Source organism: Enoplosus armatus, chromosome 2, assembly GCF_043641665.1.
Source record: "Enoplosus armatus isolate fEnoArm2 chromosome 2, fEnoArm2.hap1, whole genome shotgun sequence".
NCBI lineage: Eukaryota > Metazoa > Chordata > Actinopteri > Centrarchiformes > Enoplosidae > Enoplosus > Enoplosus armatus.
Window position 1 is genome coordinate 12,711,875 of NC_092181.1, and position 18,169 is coordinate 12,730,043.

An 18,169-nucleotide genomic window follows, 5' to 3' on the forward strand; every position below is an offset into this window, starting at 1 on the left:
CTGGAAGACCTGTTTCCTTCTGAAATACTTCTTTCCTAACAGTTTTACACATGTCTTTTTGTAGAAAAAGAAAGCGTGAACACCAGCCAGATGAAGATCGGCAGTATGTAAAGAAGCCGCCAAATGCTTTCATGCTGTTCAGGAAGGAGCAGAGGCCAAACGTTGTGGCCCAAATGAGCATCAGAGATAGCGCAGCGGTTAACACTATCCTAGGACAGAGAGTAAGTGTGTTTGCTCTGTATGTTTTTAGACACTCACTGTTACACACTCACTGCACAGTTTGGTAAAAGAAAAGTTTTTGGCAGTCATGCTTGCAGAAATTATTTTCATTTATTGGCACATGACCAGAGAACATATCTAAATGAACTGAGGATTTCCAGCATTTTGTGACACAAATGAACTGTGGGACTGTCTGCATATCTATGCATCTGTCAGTGTGTGCTAACAGCATGTTGCCGTCTGTCCACAGTGGAAGTCATTGTCAAATGAGGAGAAGGCCAAATATTATGAAGAGGCAGACAAGGAGAGGCTGCTCCACTCACAGCGGCACCCTGACTGGTCACCCAGAGACAATTATGTATGTACACTCTGCTCACACATCACTACACTAGAGCTGATGAAAGAAAGTCAGAAGAGTCTTGTTTTCATCAGCTGATATCAGTCTGAGTCATGTTTGTTGTTGTTGTTGTGTAGGGCAAAAAAAGGAAGAGGAACAGGAGCAAGACTCACTCACAGACTGCAGTGCCTGTGTGCAACATCTGTCACCTTCCACAGGTGTACAATATCTACTGGCAGGGCTCTCCAACAACAGCATCCACAGCGCTGGTCTCCCCCGCTGCACCAGCTGAAACACAAACATCAGAGTCCAGCCACTTGTTCTGATGCTGGAGCAGCTTGAGCCCCCTCCCCTCATTATAACAAAATTTGATGCAGTGTACTTCACAGACAGGTGTGATGGAGGCTCCTTACGCACAGACAATCCTGATGCAGCGGCCTCACTCACAAATACAACCGCCTCATGCACAGATGCTAATATTAGTATTAGCATCTTGTTTTGAACGTTTTATGACGTCTTCAGTGACTGATCAGTGTTTTTGTGAGTTCGTATTGCAGCGTCTACATCTACACCCGGAGAGGTCAGCCAGCAAGCCAAGAAAGTGTGTGCAACCCTGGTGCAGATATTTGCGATGGTGCCTTCCAGCTCACAGATGGGTGGGATAGTGCCGTCAACCTCGCAGACCGCAGTGATGATGGAGGCTCCTTACACACCGACAATCCTGATGCAGCCGCCTCACTCACAGATGCAGCCGCCTCACGCACAGATGCAGCCGCCTCACGCACAGATGCAGCCGCCTCACGCACAAATACAACCGCCTCATGCACAGATGCTAATATTAGTAATAGCATCTTGTTTTGAAGGTTTTATGACGTCTTCAGTGACTGATCAGTGTTTTTGTGAGTTCGTATTGCAGCGTCTACATCTACACCTGGAGAGGTCAGCCAGCAAGCCAAGAAAGTGTGTGCAACCCCGGTGCAGATATTTGTGATGGTGCCTTCTAGCTCACAGATGGGTGGGATGGTGCCGTCAACCTCGCAGACCGCAGTGATGATGGAGGCTCCTGACACACCGACAATCCTGATGCAGCCGCCTCACTCACAGATGCAGCCGCCTCACGCACAGATGCAGCCGCCTCACGCAAAGATGCAGCCGCCTCACGCACAAATACAACCGCCTCATGCACAGATGCTAATATTAGTATTAGCATCTTGTTTTGAAGGTTTTATGACGTCTTCAGTGACTGATCAGTGTTTTTGTGAGTTCGTATTGCAGCGTCTACATCTACACCCGGAGAGGTCAGCCAGCAAGCCAAGAAAGTGTGTGCAACCCCGGTGCAGATATTTGCGATGGTGCCTTCTAGCTCACAGATGGGTGGGATGGTGCCGTCAACCTCGCAGACAGCAGTGATGATGGAGGCTCCTTACACACCGACAATCCTGATGCAGCCGCCTCACTCACAGATGCAGCCGCCTCACGCACAGACTGCAGTGCCTGTGTGCAACATCTGTCACCTTCCACGGGTGTACAATATCTACTGGCAGGGCTCTCCAACAACAGCATCCACAGCGCTGGTCTCCCCCGCTGCACCAGCTGAAACACAAACCAGCCACTTGTTCTGATGCTTGAGCCCCCTCCCCTCATTATAACAAAAGTTATAATGAATTGAAATAAATGGAGAATGAAATTCCTGAACTTTAAGAGGCCATGGTTTGTTTTGTTATGGTCCATCCACTTTTAGTTCACCTTCTACCTTCAAATGTCAACAGCCAAGTCAACAGCCAGAAAATCTCAGCTGCCTTAAATGTCTCTGACACAATACATACCTATATGCTATGTATATCAAGTGCAACAGATGGACTTTTAGCATATTTTAGGACACAGAGTAATGTGTTTAACCCAGCTTTGGGATGCTGGATAAGTGTTTTTTCAATTATTATTATTTAATGTGTGGTGTGCTACTTCAATTTTTGTAATGGTGGTCCTTCATTGTTTTGTATGCTAATAACATTTTTTGACTAGGCTGTGTTTCATATTTTCAAAGAAAATAACTTTTTAAGCCTTTTTTTGTATATTTTCAACCAAATTAAATGTCAAACATCATTTGACAAGCACAACCCTTGTGTTGTCAAAAATCAACTGGAATGTGTTTGTGAAAATTGTACTGTGTTTACGTGTCTCATTATTGCCTCGAAGAACAAACTTATTCAAAGGCAAATCATTTCCCTTGAAAAGCCCATGATTATGGGAGAACTTTTTGAGATATGAGATATTGTAATACTCAGAGAGAATTAGGCTTGATGTAATGAATTAAAAACTAATCATGGAGCATTTTTCTTTTTTTAAAAAATTCTGATAATCTCACTGAAAGTAACACTTTTTAATTGCATCTTGTATGCGGCAAGTAGTACGAATTTATGTGGTTTGTGTAGATGAGGATTAACTGTGTAATGCAGAGTGTGCTCCACAGAAATACTTGTCTAATATGTGCATGCTGTATGAGTGCATGCTGTATGAGTTTGATCAGAGGGGCTTCTTTATTTTTACATACACATTTCTATCCAGCATGAAAAAACACGAGCAAATTCAGTAAATGAGTAGGTGAGCATTTAATAATTGTGTCTCACTTAATTATGGCATTGAAGAATGGGATTGTTGCAGAATGCAGAGATGCAGTTTCATAAAGCCATGTTGGGTCTGGGGAAAGCCTACATTTGAAGTCATCAATTTTCTGTCACAGTGTTGATTCAGTTAGCAATGACCTCAACCGCGGTCAGCAGCATAACCAACTTCAAACGCAACATGTGACGTAGCGCTAATGTCTTGCCTCAGTCAGAGCTGACGGTCTGATAACTCTTCAAAGCAAATCATGACATGAAATATTCTTTCCTATAGTGTGATTCATTAGACTCATTTTATTTGCAGTGAATCTGCTGCGCAAATATCTTTCATGATTTCAGAGCAGTGCATGACGTTACATATAATTGCATGATGGTGTCATGCAATCACATATGCATGGTGGTATGGATGTGAATGGACGGTAAAACAATAAACAATACAATGTGTTTGACAGGCCTTTTTTCACTGCCTCTGTGTGCTTTATTCGTAACACTGAACATTAGGTTCATTGTTTTTGTGACAGGGATGAAAGCTGATGCACCATATTTCCACCCACATGTCCCTTTACAAATGACAACTGTAATGCACTTCTTTCACAGTTGTCTTATGGTGATCATCCGCTGGAACTGGTGTTAATGCTTTGGTAGTGAGCCTTGAACCCCCTTACAGCTTTATTGACTTGCTGCTGACATGCAACAAAATAAAATAAAACTCACAATAAGAGATTTCCTCTTATAAAAACAGGTGCTGAGGAAGAAACTCCATGCCATGAATCTAGCTTAAATTTATGTTTGACTATGGCAGATGAACATTTTGTCATGTTTCATCATGTTGCCTCCAATCCGGACTATATGGGCCTGTCCAGAAACCATATTTTCCACTTCATAATTTCTACTTGAAACAAAATTAGTATACCAGCAGCTGCTTGCACGGTGTGAATCTGCATTTGCTCAGCAGGGTCCCAAACTAGGATGAAAGAGGGAAAGCCTCTGTGATTGTGTCTTGTCAGCCTGATCAGCCTCCTTATTTGGCTGTCTCAGTTAATAGATTTGAATTGAGTAAACTCCATTAATGTGTCACTCCTCAACACACAAATCATACTCTTCAAAAGATGAAAAGTGCTGCACACAAAATCCTGCAACTCATACTTCACACTGCAGATTCTGTCTGAGCCATTAGCGCCACCACATGGCCACACAGTATAAGGAGCTGTGAGATACAGATTTGAAATGTAGTTAGAGTAGTACAGTGGAGTAGTTACGTTTCTCTAACTACACTTAATTTAGCTAGGATAACACAAATATTTGACAAAGCTTCCACCGTTTTGAAGAGGAAGACTGAATTCCGTCAGTATTCATCCGTCAGCATCATGACGATCCTTGGTTTTTCTCAGTAGCACTACTAGGAGTTTCATCAAGGGTATATCAGCTGGTCAACCCCATTTTAAGCAATGACATCAAACACTGAGAGTCTCCTCTGGCCATTATCTGCTCGTCTTGTAGTTCATTGCTACAGAGAGTAAACACACATTCAATGGAACCATGTTTGAAGAACATGTGCGACAGACCCACAGGGACTCCCTGCATAGATGCTGCATGAGACTCCCTGCGCACACCTTGACAGAGATGACTATTGCTTCAAAAGGTGGTTCATAGAGAGTGCACAACAACAAGGAAAAAAGGTTGAGATATGCTTGAAATGAACATGTTTACATGAAGTGTTGTCTAACCGTGTCTGAAGAACCTGTGGGGAATGGCCACACTTGAAGGCAGGGCCAGTCGCTGCGCTGCGTGGGTGTGATTGTCAGAGTGTCTGTTTCGGAGAGTTAGAAAAGTTGTTGGACACAGCTCCTCTCTGGAAAACTCTGACAATCTGACAAGCACTTCTTGTTCAGCACAGAGATGCCTTCAATCCCATTGTGGTGCTAGAGATTACACCAATGCCTGCGATCTCCAAACTCCTACGGGAAGCATTTAAATGAAATGTTAAAAATTGTTCTCTTTTGTTTTTCATCAAAAACCTAATGACAGGACGATGACTGTGGATAGAGGTAGATTGTATCCACTACATATGTGAAATAACATATGTGGGATGTGTAACCTTCTCCACCAGCCTGAAAAGCCATTTCACTGTATAAGAGGTTGTAGTAGATGAAGCCCTGAAACTCTGAACTACCTCGAAAGGTGACCCCCAATCTCTCCAAATGTTCCTTTTCAAGGGCCAAGCCCACAGGTGCTGGCCTATCACTGGAAAAAGCAGAATCAAGCAATGCGAGAATGCATTTCAGCGAGAGTTGCAAGAGCTGGCCCGACTATGGCTGCATCAGTGTTGGAAGTCATGACATGCATGTGGAGGAGGAGAGCAGGGGTACACCCTAGATAGATTATAAGACCCTGCACTATTCAGAGTCACACTAGTGGGAATACCACAAACAAAGGCAAAGATACAAATGTGGTTATATCAGACGGAGATGCTGCTCTGCTTGTAAAAATATGAGTGGTAGGAGGGGATTGAGCAGCTGGCATGTAGTGTGTAGTAGAAACAGAATGTGGTGTGTGTGTGTGTGTGTGTGTGAAGAGAGACACAGCTTTAATCTGACTCAGTGAAGAGCAATCAGATCATATGAGGACTGCTCTGTACCAGGACATGATTGGTTCAGAAAAGTACTGTTGTGATGTCCCGAAGACCTGGTGTTAATCCACACTTCCCCCGTATCATGTCATTCTAGCTTCTTTTTACAGGGAGTCCTTGGAGGCGTATTGGACCAGGCCTTGGCAGCAAAAAGTCAAGGTGTGGGCTGTGTAGATGTGGAAGCTGCATCTGGAGTACAAAGAAAGGGAGCTGGCTGAGGCGCAGTGACAGCAGCTCACATTTTATCCGTCTGTTTTGGACTCCCAAGAAAAACATCTGGGTCTTTAGCTTTTGAAATCAAGCAAAACAGAAAGGTTAATTGGTGCAGCAGCAGACTGAAGGGAGGGATGTCCATTATGCATGTAACTGTGCGTGTGACGCATAAAAATTACAAAAAAAAAGATAAGAGAATTGCAACTATATAGCAATCACTTCCATAGAAATATGATGTGATCGTACAAAAAGCATTGTTCATAATGAAGAAAATCCAGGCTTTACCCAATCATACAAAACATTCAATGGGTCATCGAACTAGCAATCAGCAACACCCATTTGCCCGACAGCACGTGAAGGCAGCAGGAGTCACGCGTTGTTTGCCTCAGTGAGCAAATATGGCGGACGACGGCGAGTCGCTGGAGTCCTGGCTTAGTAAGTTCATACTTAAACTGTTTTTTCACGTCATTTGTCCACATTAGAGGTGTGCACTTATGTGCTGCATAACCGTGGGTGTCCGAAGCGTTAGTTGGACTCACATGACATTGCTGAGCCTGAAAAGTATCGTGCTAACTTGTCTGTGTTGTCAGAAAGTGGCTAACACAGACAGCAGCTGGCAACTGATCGATGTCGCTAGCCAAAATCAGCTTTGATGTTTGGTTTACTTGTGTCCTGTACTTGTAGTCGGTGTGTTGAAATGCTTGCTAAAATGCGATTATTCTATTCTACTGACGACCCCCGAGTGCGCTTTTGCCTTTGGTTTCTGGAGTTAAAGTCGGTTGATGTAAACACCTCCAGGCGTTAACTTAATCCAAGTTCAAACAAGACTGGCAACAACAGCAACACACTGGATCAGAGAAATATTTGGGGGCTATTAGAGAGAAAATGCATAACGTAAGTAACGCTGAAAACGCCGGATAACAGCTGTCTGGCTCATTTGTAAGCTGGTCTCAGAAGGGTTAGAGCTTGATACTCTAGGGTTGACTCAAATCGTGGTCAAGTTCATGAATCACAAAGCTCCAGCCGTAATTAGCTTTACAGGGACAGGTTAGCCTGTTTACCATTTATTGGCAAGACTTGAAATGTGCTATCAGGGCTGCATTTTTATGAGACGTCATATCCTTTTCTTTTTTCAGACAAAGCCACCAACCCCTCCAACAGACAGGAAGACTGGGAGTATATAATGGGATTCTGTGACCAAATCAATAAGGAGCTAGAAGGGTATGGTCACATTGTTTCAATAAACCCAATTTCACCCATAACTTGAATCACACCCATCTAATGTTGCTCATCTGTGACCCCATTGTGGTAAACACATGGAGCTTATTATAAAGCCTATTCTAACCCAGACTATGGATTGCTTTTCTTATTGAGTTTGCATTGGATTGTTTCTTTCTTTCATATTTTTCAGCCCACAAATATCCGTTAGACTGTTGGCTCACAAGATTCAGTCCCCTCAGGAATGGGAGGCGATGCAAGCATTAACGGTATGTAGTGTAATCGTTTCACTGCGTTTTTCATTTTGATGTCCTCTCGGCTTAAAGTGGTACAATTAAAAGATATTTATCTCAGCTTGTTTTCCTTTTGAAGGTTCTCGAGGCTTGTATGAAGAACTGCGGGCGAAGGTTTCACAATGAAGTTGGGAAATTTAGGTTTTTAAATGAATTAATCAAGGTCGTTTCACCCAAGGTAAGTAACATAAATGTTCAAACCCCCGCTAATGGGGACATGTTTACTTGAATTGATGTTTGCGGTCATTCTAAGCTATGCATCTGTAATTTTTTCAGTATCTAGGAGATAAAGTATCAGAGAGAGTGAAGACAAAAGTGATCGAGATGCTGTACAGTTGGACTATGTCTTTACCAGATGAAGCAAAGATCTGTGAAGCTTATCAGATGCTGAAGGCACAGGGTGAGATGCCAACCACTTAAAAACTGTTAAAATATGCTGATAAGATATAATAACACGGTAAAACAATAAAACTGCATAACAGTGACATCCAAAAATAATACATTGAGCATTTGGTTATGACTCATTTTGTTGCCTTGAAGTCCTAAAACCAGAGTAGAATAGCTCTCTGTTGTCATTTTTATTTTAGGTATCGTTTTAGTTGACCCAGAAATCACTCTTGATGCCACTTTAATACCATCACCTTCTCCGCGACCCAAGAATCCTGTGTTTGATGATGAGAAGAAGAGCAAGGTAAGAAGAACTATTTTGGGATGTGACTGTGAACACTGCGACTCACTGCACATAACTATCTCGTTCTCTTGTTTTATCTCTGTTACAGATGCAGATTTTCAATTAATTGTTTTATTGGCACAGCATAGATTGTAATGAACATTTAAGATAATATTTCTGTTGTACCCTACCTGTACTGTATGTTTGTGTTCAGTACAATGTAAATGTGTGTTCAGTGTAGGGGTCATTTGGTACCTCTGTTGTCAAATTGTCTTGAGTGCCTGCATATTTAGCCACCATACTCGGAGCCTCTTGCCGAAAGCTATTAAAGCTGGGGTAGGCAGTTTTAATTTGGCATCATTGGGCAAAAAATACATAATATCAAGCTTGTGTTGCTTGTGTTGCGTGTGCGTATGAAGCGCGTGGATGTGTCAGTGGTCGTCTGATGGGCAGGGCGTAAAACAGAGAGGGGAGAACTGTATTTTGAAATGCTGGCATTCTTGCTGCCTTACCCAAGCTTTAAAGGAGCAGTTCAACGTTTTTGGAAAGCCTTATTTTATTTTATTCTTGCTGAGAGTTAGATGAGAAGATAGATACTACTCTCATATTAAATACAAAGCTACAGGCAGGAGATGGCTAGCTTATCTCCAGGAAGTCACTGCCCCTGGCCAAGAAATAGTCTAGCGCATAACTTTGTCGTTTTTACTTCAGTTTCTTATTAAACGAACTAGGTGCTGCTCCAGAGGGGCTGGTAATGTGTTTTTTTTTACCTTAGGATAGAGCCAGGCTAGCTGTTCCCCCTGTTTCCAGTCTTTATACTAAGCTAAGTTAACCATCTCCTGGCTGTAACTTCACATTTAATAGACAGATATGTGAGTGGTATCAATCCTCTCTTCTAACTCTCGGCAAGAAAGCCAATAAGCATATTGCCCAAATTGTTGAATTATTCCTTTTCATTTTTCTGTATGGATGCAGCCTATTTTCTATAAGAAATGAAAACACATATTGAACCAGTAAAACCAGTCTTTCAAAGCAATATACTGTTATAATTTTTTTTATATATTATATTATAATTCTTTCATGGGAATTTTTATTGCAGGGTTTTCTCACTATATACTGTAGATTGAGAGTTTGAAAAGATCAAAAGAGGAAGAGGATCTCTGTCTCTCTCTATTTCTTCCCCTCTCTTGCTCTTGCATCACTGACTAAAGGCTTTGCATGGCAGCATCCCACAGGAAAATCATGTCATGCCATATTTAATGTGTATTTACGACACAGGAGCTCTAATACCTCACTGGTTACGGCACACCAGAACAGGTCACGACTGCATGTTTACTTTGTGTTGACTGTTGTTGATCTAAGGATGAAGTTTGTTTTTTCAGGGTCTGGGAGCTGGTATGGCTTTGCTGCTTGTGTTTGGGTAATCCATGGGAGATGAGCTTGACTGTTTACTCACTGTTGGTTCTCTCATCTCTTCACAGAGATTATCAGAGCTGCTGAAGAGCAAAAAGCCTGAAGATCTGCAAGAGGCCAATCGGCTCATCAAGAACATGGTCAAGGAGGTGTGTCAGTGTCAAAGCTAAATGTTTTTATGTTTGTGTTTTAATTGAGCCTTAGTTCTGGTGAATTTCTTCTAGAGGGATTAGAAGCAAATTACTGCACACAAGCTTGTGTTTATACTGACAGTCAAGTTTAATTAGTACTGTCAGCAAGTGCAACTCAAATTGTATTATTATTTTTTTTTCAGGACGAGGTAAGAACACAGAAAGCGACAAAACAAAAAAGCACCCTGGAGGCAGTCAACAACAGCGTCAAACTCCTTAACGAGATGCTTGCTCACTTCAGCCCAGAAGACTCCTCGGACGGAGACAAGGACCTCATTAGGGTTCGTTCTCCATTAAATAACGCTCTAATGACCTTTTGAAGCAACTTGACTTATGTCTTTGGCATTAAACCTTATGTCTTGTCTTTGGCATTTGACCTTTCTGGAAACACACAATGGTTCAAACCTTGCCCATACAACAGTGCAAAGTAATTTAATGCTGTTTAATTTAACCTTGCGAGAGGCAAGAATGCAAACCAGTTAAATATCAAGTATGTTTCAGAAGAACTCTGTTTATCAAATCTCTTTCATCAAGTAAAGAAATACACTCCGTGAACCCCTCCCAAGTAATTTATTTCAAAAATGAACATAGGGACTCTTCATGCAATGATAGGATCCTCTCCAGATGTTAAATCTTATGTGACATTTACTATGTATGAGAAACACTTTTCTTTTTATATCCTATGATACAGCAGTTTCTGATTGGAAATATTCAGTGCTTTTTTATTTTTCCAGGAGTTGTATGGTGATTGTGACAAGCTCAGGCAAACGGTGTTTCAGCTCGCTACTGAGACGGAGGACAATGACAGCAGCTTGGGTAAGAAATCCTGCAATCTGGCCCTATTGATTCTGATGACATGCTCTCGCTATCCTGGTTTAAGTGTAAAAATGTTGAGTCATGATTAAGCAGCCCTTGTGCCCACGTAAGACCAACGTCCTATCAGGCCTGAATGCCCACTTGACTCACACAGTTGCTAAATTTAGCAAAGGCTGTGGAAAATATTTAAGTGCTTTTTGTTATTGTTGTTTCAAAAATGTTATAAATCTCACAGAGTCTAACCTTTTTTTAAATGCGCTCATCAGGAGACATCCTGCAGGCCAGTGATGACCTCTCCCATGTTATTCATTCCTATAAGAAGATTGTGGAAGGACAGACCATCAATGGAGAGACTGAAGAAGCACGACAAACACAATCATCAGTCAGACAAGGTACATTTCAACTGGTATGAGCAGAGAATTGAATGTCTGTATTTTATGTTTACAGCATGACGGTAATAATTACATTATTTCTGCAATGCAGTTTCTGACATCTTTTCAATAAAAGCTTCTATTGTGTGTGTATCACAACTGATTAATACACAATGGGTCAAACAGGACTCATAGGAAGAGAAACCTGCCATAGGCCATTTTTGGAAATGTGCAAAGAACACGTCGGCCTAATGTTACAAACGAACTCTCAGAAAAGCATCCTTAAGAGCATGCCCAATGAGTATACTAGTTTGTCAAACCGGAATGTCAACTAGGCACAGTTTATGTGCGAAGTGTGTCCGGATTGTTGTTGTGCCTTGAGGTAATAAAGTAAGTAACGAATAAATGAAATGATCTCACTTATATAGTGCGTTTCAACCTTCGTGGTTCCCAAAGCGCTTTACAGCTAAGTCTCATTCACCCATTCACACACGGATGGCGTCCGAGCTGCCATGCAAGGTGCTGGTCTCCATCGGTAGCAACTTAGGGTTCAGTGTCTTGCTCAAGGACACTTGGACATGACGGGGGGAGCCAGGGATCGAACCTCAACCCCCTCTCTAACCATTTAAATTTTTTTATTAGATTATTTATTTTATTATAGATGCCGTACACAAGGACCACAATAAGAAATCACAAGTCAAGCGTTTGCTGCTGCTATGAGATAACGACTACAAAATAACTAAAATAATCAGGCAACGATGTGTGATTATCAGCAGAAAGGTTTTAACTCTATTGAGTTTGTGCAAATTAGGCTCTATCAAGTTAGATATGGTGAATGGAAATTGCTTATTGCAGTTACCTTTTTCTGAGGTGAGCTAGGAAAGTTTCTCGTGTGTTGGGATGTGGTAGAGGTCTCAGCAAAATAGATCTCCATTCTTTTGTGTTTGTGTTAACTGGCCTTTTAAACTTTTCTCAACGGATGGGTGGACACGGACAGTTTTACCTGTTTGAAAATGAATCTGTTTCCTTATCGCCTGTGTCTTTTCCATTGGGCAGGCACCGGCCGCACAAACCAGTCAGAGATTCTGATTGATCTGGTGGGTCTGGACATCCAGAGCGTCTCTCTGCCAGAGCAGAAACCCCCAACGTCCTCTCGGTCTATTCCTGCTGACCTGCTGTGTGCGACTGACCCTCAGTCCAGGAGCCCCAGCTCAACCTCTGCAGCACTCTCTCTGCTGGATGAAGAGCTACTATCTTTAGGTAACATGCAATATAATGTAGTTGAATTTTTTCCATGGCAGCATTGGACATTAACTGTTGTTTGAGAATGTCTTGTTTCCATGTAGATGTGACATGTGTTGACACATTTGTGTTCATTTACAGGCCTCAACGAACCCGTTCCTGTTCCAAGTAAATCAACACATCTAAACCTGAGCAATCATTTGCCATTTTTACAGGTATTTAAATTATGGCAATAATTTATACTAATGTTAAGTATTGTCATATTGCTAATAGCAGTGTTTTTTTTTTATTACTACCATGTTTTCCAGGATTCCAGTCAAGATTTGGATCTTTTTGACACCACTTCGCCTTCGGTTCCTGCGTTCTCCACATCTTCACTTTTTCCAGATGCCCTTTCTGTGACAGTAACCCCAATTAGCCAAACCAAGTCTTCTACAACTGCTTCTATCTTAAGCTTCCCAGGCCCTGTCTTCTCCATGCCTCCGGTTTCTACAAATTCTGTCTCATCAGTCATATTCCCTGAGCCCCTTGGTTCAGTATTGACCACCACGGCCCCAGCTGCTTCTCCTCAGTCATTCATCATGGCCTCGCCTGTTCCCTCAGCCACCCCTGTCACTCCACAACAGGTCTCCACTTCACCTGGAGCGTCCCACTCGCCTTCAGCTTCTCTCAGTCACAATCTGCAAGACCTTGCCTTGCTGGATCTGGGCAGTCCTAAAAAGTGAGTAGTGCTTGTGCCACAAGATAAAACCGGGGAGGGAATATGGATCAGCACCAATCTGTCCATCTGTCATAATATTTTGGATCTTGGATCATAATTTTTTTTATTTATCTCAGTAAAGATGCATGCCCTTGTTCGGTTCCAGTGATATCATGCCTCTGTGCTGGCAATGGCTGTGGCCAGAGGCATTATGTTTTCGGGTTGTCCGTCCGTCCCATTCGTGTGAATGCAATATCTCAGGAACGCTTTGAGTGAATTTCTTCAATTTTTTTCCCCCCCAAAATTCGATGACCATATTTCACAGTGGTCTGACAATGAATTGGTGACACTTTTGACTCAAAGGTCAAAGGTCATTGTGACCTCAAAATAGGTTTTTAGCCATAATGAAAGAATGAATTGTGCAATTCTAGATTTGACACACATGTTGACGGGAACGACACCATGAGTAAACAATAACTAGCACAATGCGGGCATTCCTCCATCTTGTCCATTCTGCATTTCGAGCATCATCAGAATCACGTGACTGCAAACATATTGGAGGTAGCTAATCGTGACCCTGTGAGTGTGTGAGTGAGTTTCACCTACAGCTCATAGAGAGGCTTTGCATCTAAAAATGCCAGGAGAAAACAAAAGCACAACATTTTGTGTAGCTATACTCTATAAGAATCCATCTTCACATAGTAATGAAGTACATGTGTACCTGTTTAGCCAATACATCTATGGTAATCCTTCATTAATCAGTTCAACAACGTATATTCACTGGAATCATACATATGTATCATCAATATGGTAATAACTTCCATTTAGCCAAAAAATACACGTTTCTTCCAAGTATTCACTATATGAGTCTAATTCTAGTTTTAAGTTACGCTGGAGTGGGTGTCTAAACAGCACTTCTGCCCACTGAGATGCTTAACTGTGATTATATGTTCTGCCATATGACATTTCAAGTGCATCTCAGCCATTAATTTCCAAATGGCAGATTGATCCGATGTATTCCATTAAGCTGATACTAAATAGTCAGTTGATGACCCCTCAGCCACTTAAAGAGCTGTGTTTTGAGCACTGTAACTAAGCAACTTTGCTCAGAGCAGATGGTCAAATGCTTTTCATATTACATTTTAAAACATAAAGAGTACTTTGTATCATCTCGGTTTAATCAAAATGCAAAGATACTGTTAAAGTGTTCATGCTGTCTAACTGCCACTTGTTTGAATATCAGGTGATTGAGATATTGTTTTGTATGGTGTGAACCCAAGTGCCTTTGCATGCCACAAATTGAACTTTAGGTAGTATTTTTTCATCCTGCGTCTTGTTCTTATCATAGGTTATCAGTGTTTGTCTGTAATTGTAAGTTTAAGCATTGTGGGACCTGTAATGTCTTTGACAAAGACACTTTAATTATCCACACAGCACACCTGGTGTGATGGACTTTGGCAGCTTGCTGGTCAAGAGTGAGGATCTGCGCACTCCTCCTACCCTGTCGTCCAGTCTTGGAATCACCTCTACTACATCCACCTCACTGCTCCTAGGAATGATGCCAGAAGGGTCTGCTCCCCCACCTGCCAATAGTGTGGCAGATGACAGCCCTCTGTTGCGCTCTCTGTCCCCTATCCTCCCTCTGAGCCAGGCCAGTCCAGGCAGGGAACAAGAGTTGTCCCTGGCCAATGTCTTTGTCCCTTTGGATGCCATCAAGCCAAGTGAGTTCCATGAAATAAGCTGTATGCTTTGTTTTGTGTGTTTTATGAGTTGATTTTGTTGCTTTTTATTATTACATTACATTGAGTCAAATTTCTGCATGCCATTTTGTAGACCTGATATGAGTCCATGTACATACGTTCGATGAGGGTCCACGATGTTTGAAAATGACCTTTTTAACAGCATAGGCTAAACTTAATGGTTTTGTTAGAGGTTGCAAGAGCTCCATCTGTGCAGTTAGCACTGGAGAGGGACAGACATGCTGTAGAGGACATTTCATCTCATTTGCCAAGAATATAACAGATAATAATTTGTGTGCAGATTACATCATGTTTATAAAAGGTGGTTTAGTGCAATTCTACATAACAAATGGGCCTTAAATTCTCAAAAGTTGAACATAGCATGCATTGTTATGGGTTATGGTACCTTTGTCAACAACAATGATTCTAGGAATTTGTCACCATTTCAACAAGGGCAGTCAAAGGAAGATTTTGTCTGATGTCCCAAACTTGACAGAATACCCTGTAGGGAGAATAATGACTAAAGAAATTTTAAAAAATAGAAGAAAGGGTTCATGTCTCTATTGTACAGGTAATTTAGTAAATCCAACTCATTTTTTCTAATTAGAAAATAGCTCCTTATTTAGACTGATTGATGGTTGGAAAACTGAACTTTAGACATTACTGCCACTTAGTGGTGACAGTGGCAAACTTGATAAAACTGGAAAAGAGATATTGCCCAATTACACTTGGACTTGATGGAGAACATTTTATTGTGGTGATCACAGCATGTGCAAAAGGAACAAAATGCGTCAAAACATGCCCTCAGGATGGATTACAATGAGAGCAATAAATGTATTTGTGACGACTCTACACTTGCGATGAGGGTCTTATATGCCCTGTCAATCTCTGTGGTAATCAGCTTTTGATTTTCCCCTTTGTGCGCGTATTTAAGGTAAAGTGTGTCCTGTGACAGCATATGACAAAAGCGGGGTCCGTGTTCTGCTGCATTTTGCCTCCGACTGTCCAGCTGGCAGACCTGATGTACTGGTGATGGTGGCGTCCATGCTTAACACAGCCCCACTGCCTGTCAGGAACATTGTTCTGCAGGCTGCTGTGCCCAAGGTAAAACCTGCTGTGTCTCTGTGATATCACTGTTACCACCTAGGAAGCTACACAGTGTGTGTTTATATTTAAAAGTGTTAATTTAGGCAGATGTTCAACTCACTAAATAAAATGTTTGCACGAAAATGAGATTTGAGTTGGCTGCTGCTTCTATTTAATGTACATGGGTGTCTGTTCTGCCAATTCTCCAGATGATGAAAGTGAGACTGCAACCACCCTCGGGGACAGAGCTGGCTCCTTTTAACCCAATCCTTCCCCCTGCTGCCGTCACACAGGTCATGCTGCTTGCCAATCCTCTCAAGGTAGAGCTCAGTCTGGAGCTTTTTTTTGGTGTTTATATTTATATTTTATTAATGCATTAAGCAATGTATTAATTGACAGAACACTTCCTTACTTCAGCAGTGTTTTTACCTGTGTTTGAGGTCATACAAGTACAGCACAGTATTAATCAGAATCAGAATTTCTGATATTACCCCTTCTTGCAGTCTTACATGCCAACCAGAATGCTTTGAGGATGTAATGATCACTGACATTGACAATGCACACGATCTTGTGTGTTCCATCAAGCTAATGAAAGCTGCCAATCTGAGTGTGTGCATTTGTACGTGTCTTGCAGGAAAAGGTTCGGATGAGATACAAACTGACATTCACGCTGGGAGAGCAGCCACACACAGAAGTGGGGGAAGTGAATGAGTTTCCACCTGCTGACAGATGGGGGGCTCTATAGCCCTGATTACCCCTCCAGACAAGGCCAGACATGACTTCTATAACAATTGAGTTTGTCAGGGCAGCTCAGAGGTCAAGAGAAAGGGGCAGTATTGGAAGGCTTTTAGGGAAAATTTGAAGAATATGATAGAAACTTTAATGGACCTTGAAGGAGTTTTTCTGCTTGACATGGCCCACTGAAGCCCTGTAGCGTACATCCAACTTTACTACAGTGCCAGTGGTAGTCAGTGTGGTGCTGTAACAAGTGTTGTGAAGGGGCTGAATGTGGATGACGGTTATGTGGGAAAATCATTGGTAATGTTAAATATTGCTAAGTTATTATTAGGTTTTTACTATTATTATACCCTTTTTTGCTGTTTGTATTTACTCCTCAGAGAGTACTTGCACTTTTAGATGCCAGCCAGTCTTAATATAGAGCAAAAACAAGTTGAATTCAATTGTGAAGCCAGCATTTCACATGATTTGCTGCTGACGATGCATGATGGCAATGTTTTTTTCTCTGAAGACATTGAACTGGAGCAGACAAGAGCCCCTCTGTTGTTAAATAAAAGGCACTCACAGATTGGCTCATTAAGAATCAGTTACTCTGAGTTGACGTATTCCAATATGCCTCACAATTACTACTGAATACTTTTACTTGTCTTCTGAGTTCTGTACTAACTCATAGCTCAGACACTTGTCATGCTTTTTTAGTCTTTTGGTATTTATTGTCATGGATGTATTATTTATTTTGGTTTGGGGAGGAAGGTATCAGATCTGTTCATTTCCTGTATGGTATTGCAATCGACAGCTGTATTCCTTCTGCATACTCTTGTTATGACGGACACTTTCAGTATTGCAGTAAGAAAGGCACAAATCAGTAGTGGCCTGTCTATGAGGCTTTAATGTTACTAAATATTCAGACAGATATTTGATAATGTGTTACGTTATGTAGCAACAGGGTGGATTCTGATAAATTACATGTAATATTACATGTTTAATATGAAAATGTAATTCCTGCCAGATAAAACAGCAAGGTTCTGTATAGCTTTTCCATTGCTCCTGCAGTTAGACCATTTTGTGGAAAGCAAGCTAAAGGGGCAGATTATTTTCCCTGGGTCAACTGTAAATGTTTAGCTTGTGTGGGAGTTTCCCATATCAAACTAGGAGAAGGATTCGTTGGAGAAAACTTCGACAATAAAAACTTGGTGGTTAATTCAAAGCATTAGGCTTACCATGTGTTCATCAAAAACTGTGACCTGTTTATTTTTGTCTTTCTGGGGCTGATAGTGCTATATAGGAGATTCTCTACATATTTCTTATAAGATTATTTATTTGTCTTAGATTGTTAAATGAACTTGTCATGGCATATTTTTTGGAAAAGCTGTTTCTGTGCATGGAACAATAAAGAATGAGATGGATCTATTTGTAATACAATTTCCATGTTTGCCTCATTTCTCAGTGTCTTATGACCAATATCGATGGCATCAACATTGTTGAGTGTATTTTCATTTCATTATAATCAGATTCTTTACTTACCGAAAGTAAAAGTAGCAATACCACAGTGTAAAAATACTCTATTACACGTAGGAGTCTGGCACAAATAGTCTACTGAAAAAGACTGTTAAATTACTTTTTCTCGTTCAGACTTTGTTTTTCTTTACATGGCACGTTTAATCAAAAAGCAA

At 41.4% G+C, this 18,169-nt stretch overlaps 1 protein-coding gene across 1 annotated transcript; it reads left to right on the top strand.

Moving 5' to 3' along the window:
* The first annotated feature begins 6,417 nt into the window (after positions 1 to 6,417).
* gga3a (golgi associated, gamma adaptin ear containing, ARF binding protein 3a) lies at positions 6,418 to 17,891 on the top strand. The gene is made up of 17 exons (XM_070916861.1): positions 6,418 to 6,454; positions 7,156 to 7,240; positions 7,431 to 7,506; positions 7,610 to 7,708; positions 7,807 to 7,930; positions 8,118 to 8,221; positions 9,682 to 9,762; positions 9,948 to 10,085; positions 10,539 to 10,620; positions 10,887 to 11,012; positions 12,048 to 12,251; positions 12,375 to 12,448; positions 12,542 to 12,954; positions 14,347 to 14,654; positions 15,607 to 15,776; positions 15,968 to 16,078; positions 16,393 to 17,891. Exons 1-17 carry the CDS (start codon positions 6,418 to 6,420, stop codon positions 16,501 to 16,503), a joined length of 2,343 nt encoding a protein of 780 aa, XP_070772962.1. The 3' UTR covers positions 16,504 to 17,891.
* The last annotated feature ends 278 nt before the right edge of the window (positions 17,892 to 18,169 follow it).

What these genes read in the sequence shown, in the direction of transcription:
- gga3a (XM_070916861.1), top strand. Translation starts at nt 6,418, where the DNA reads ATGGCGGACGACGGCGAGTCGCTGGAGTCCTGGCTTA. An exon ending in GTCGCTGGAGTCCTGGCTTA is followed by an intron (nt 6,455 to 7,155) that starts GTAAGTTCATAC and finishes TTCTTTTTTCAG; the next exon opens with ACAAAGCCACCAACCCCTCC. An exon ending in AGGCGATGCAAGCATTAACG is followed by an intron (nt 7,507 to 7,609) that starts GTATGTAGTGTA and finishes TTCCTTTTGAAG; the next exon opens with GTTCTCGAGGCTTGTATGAA.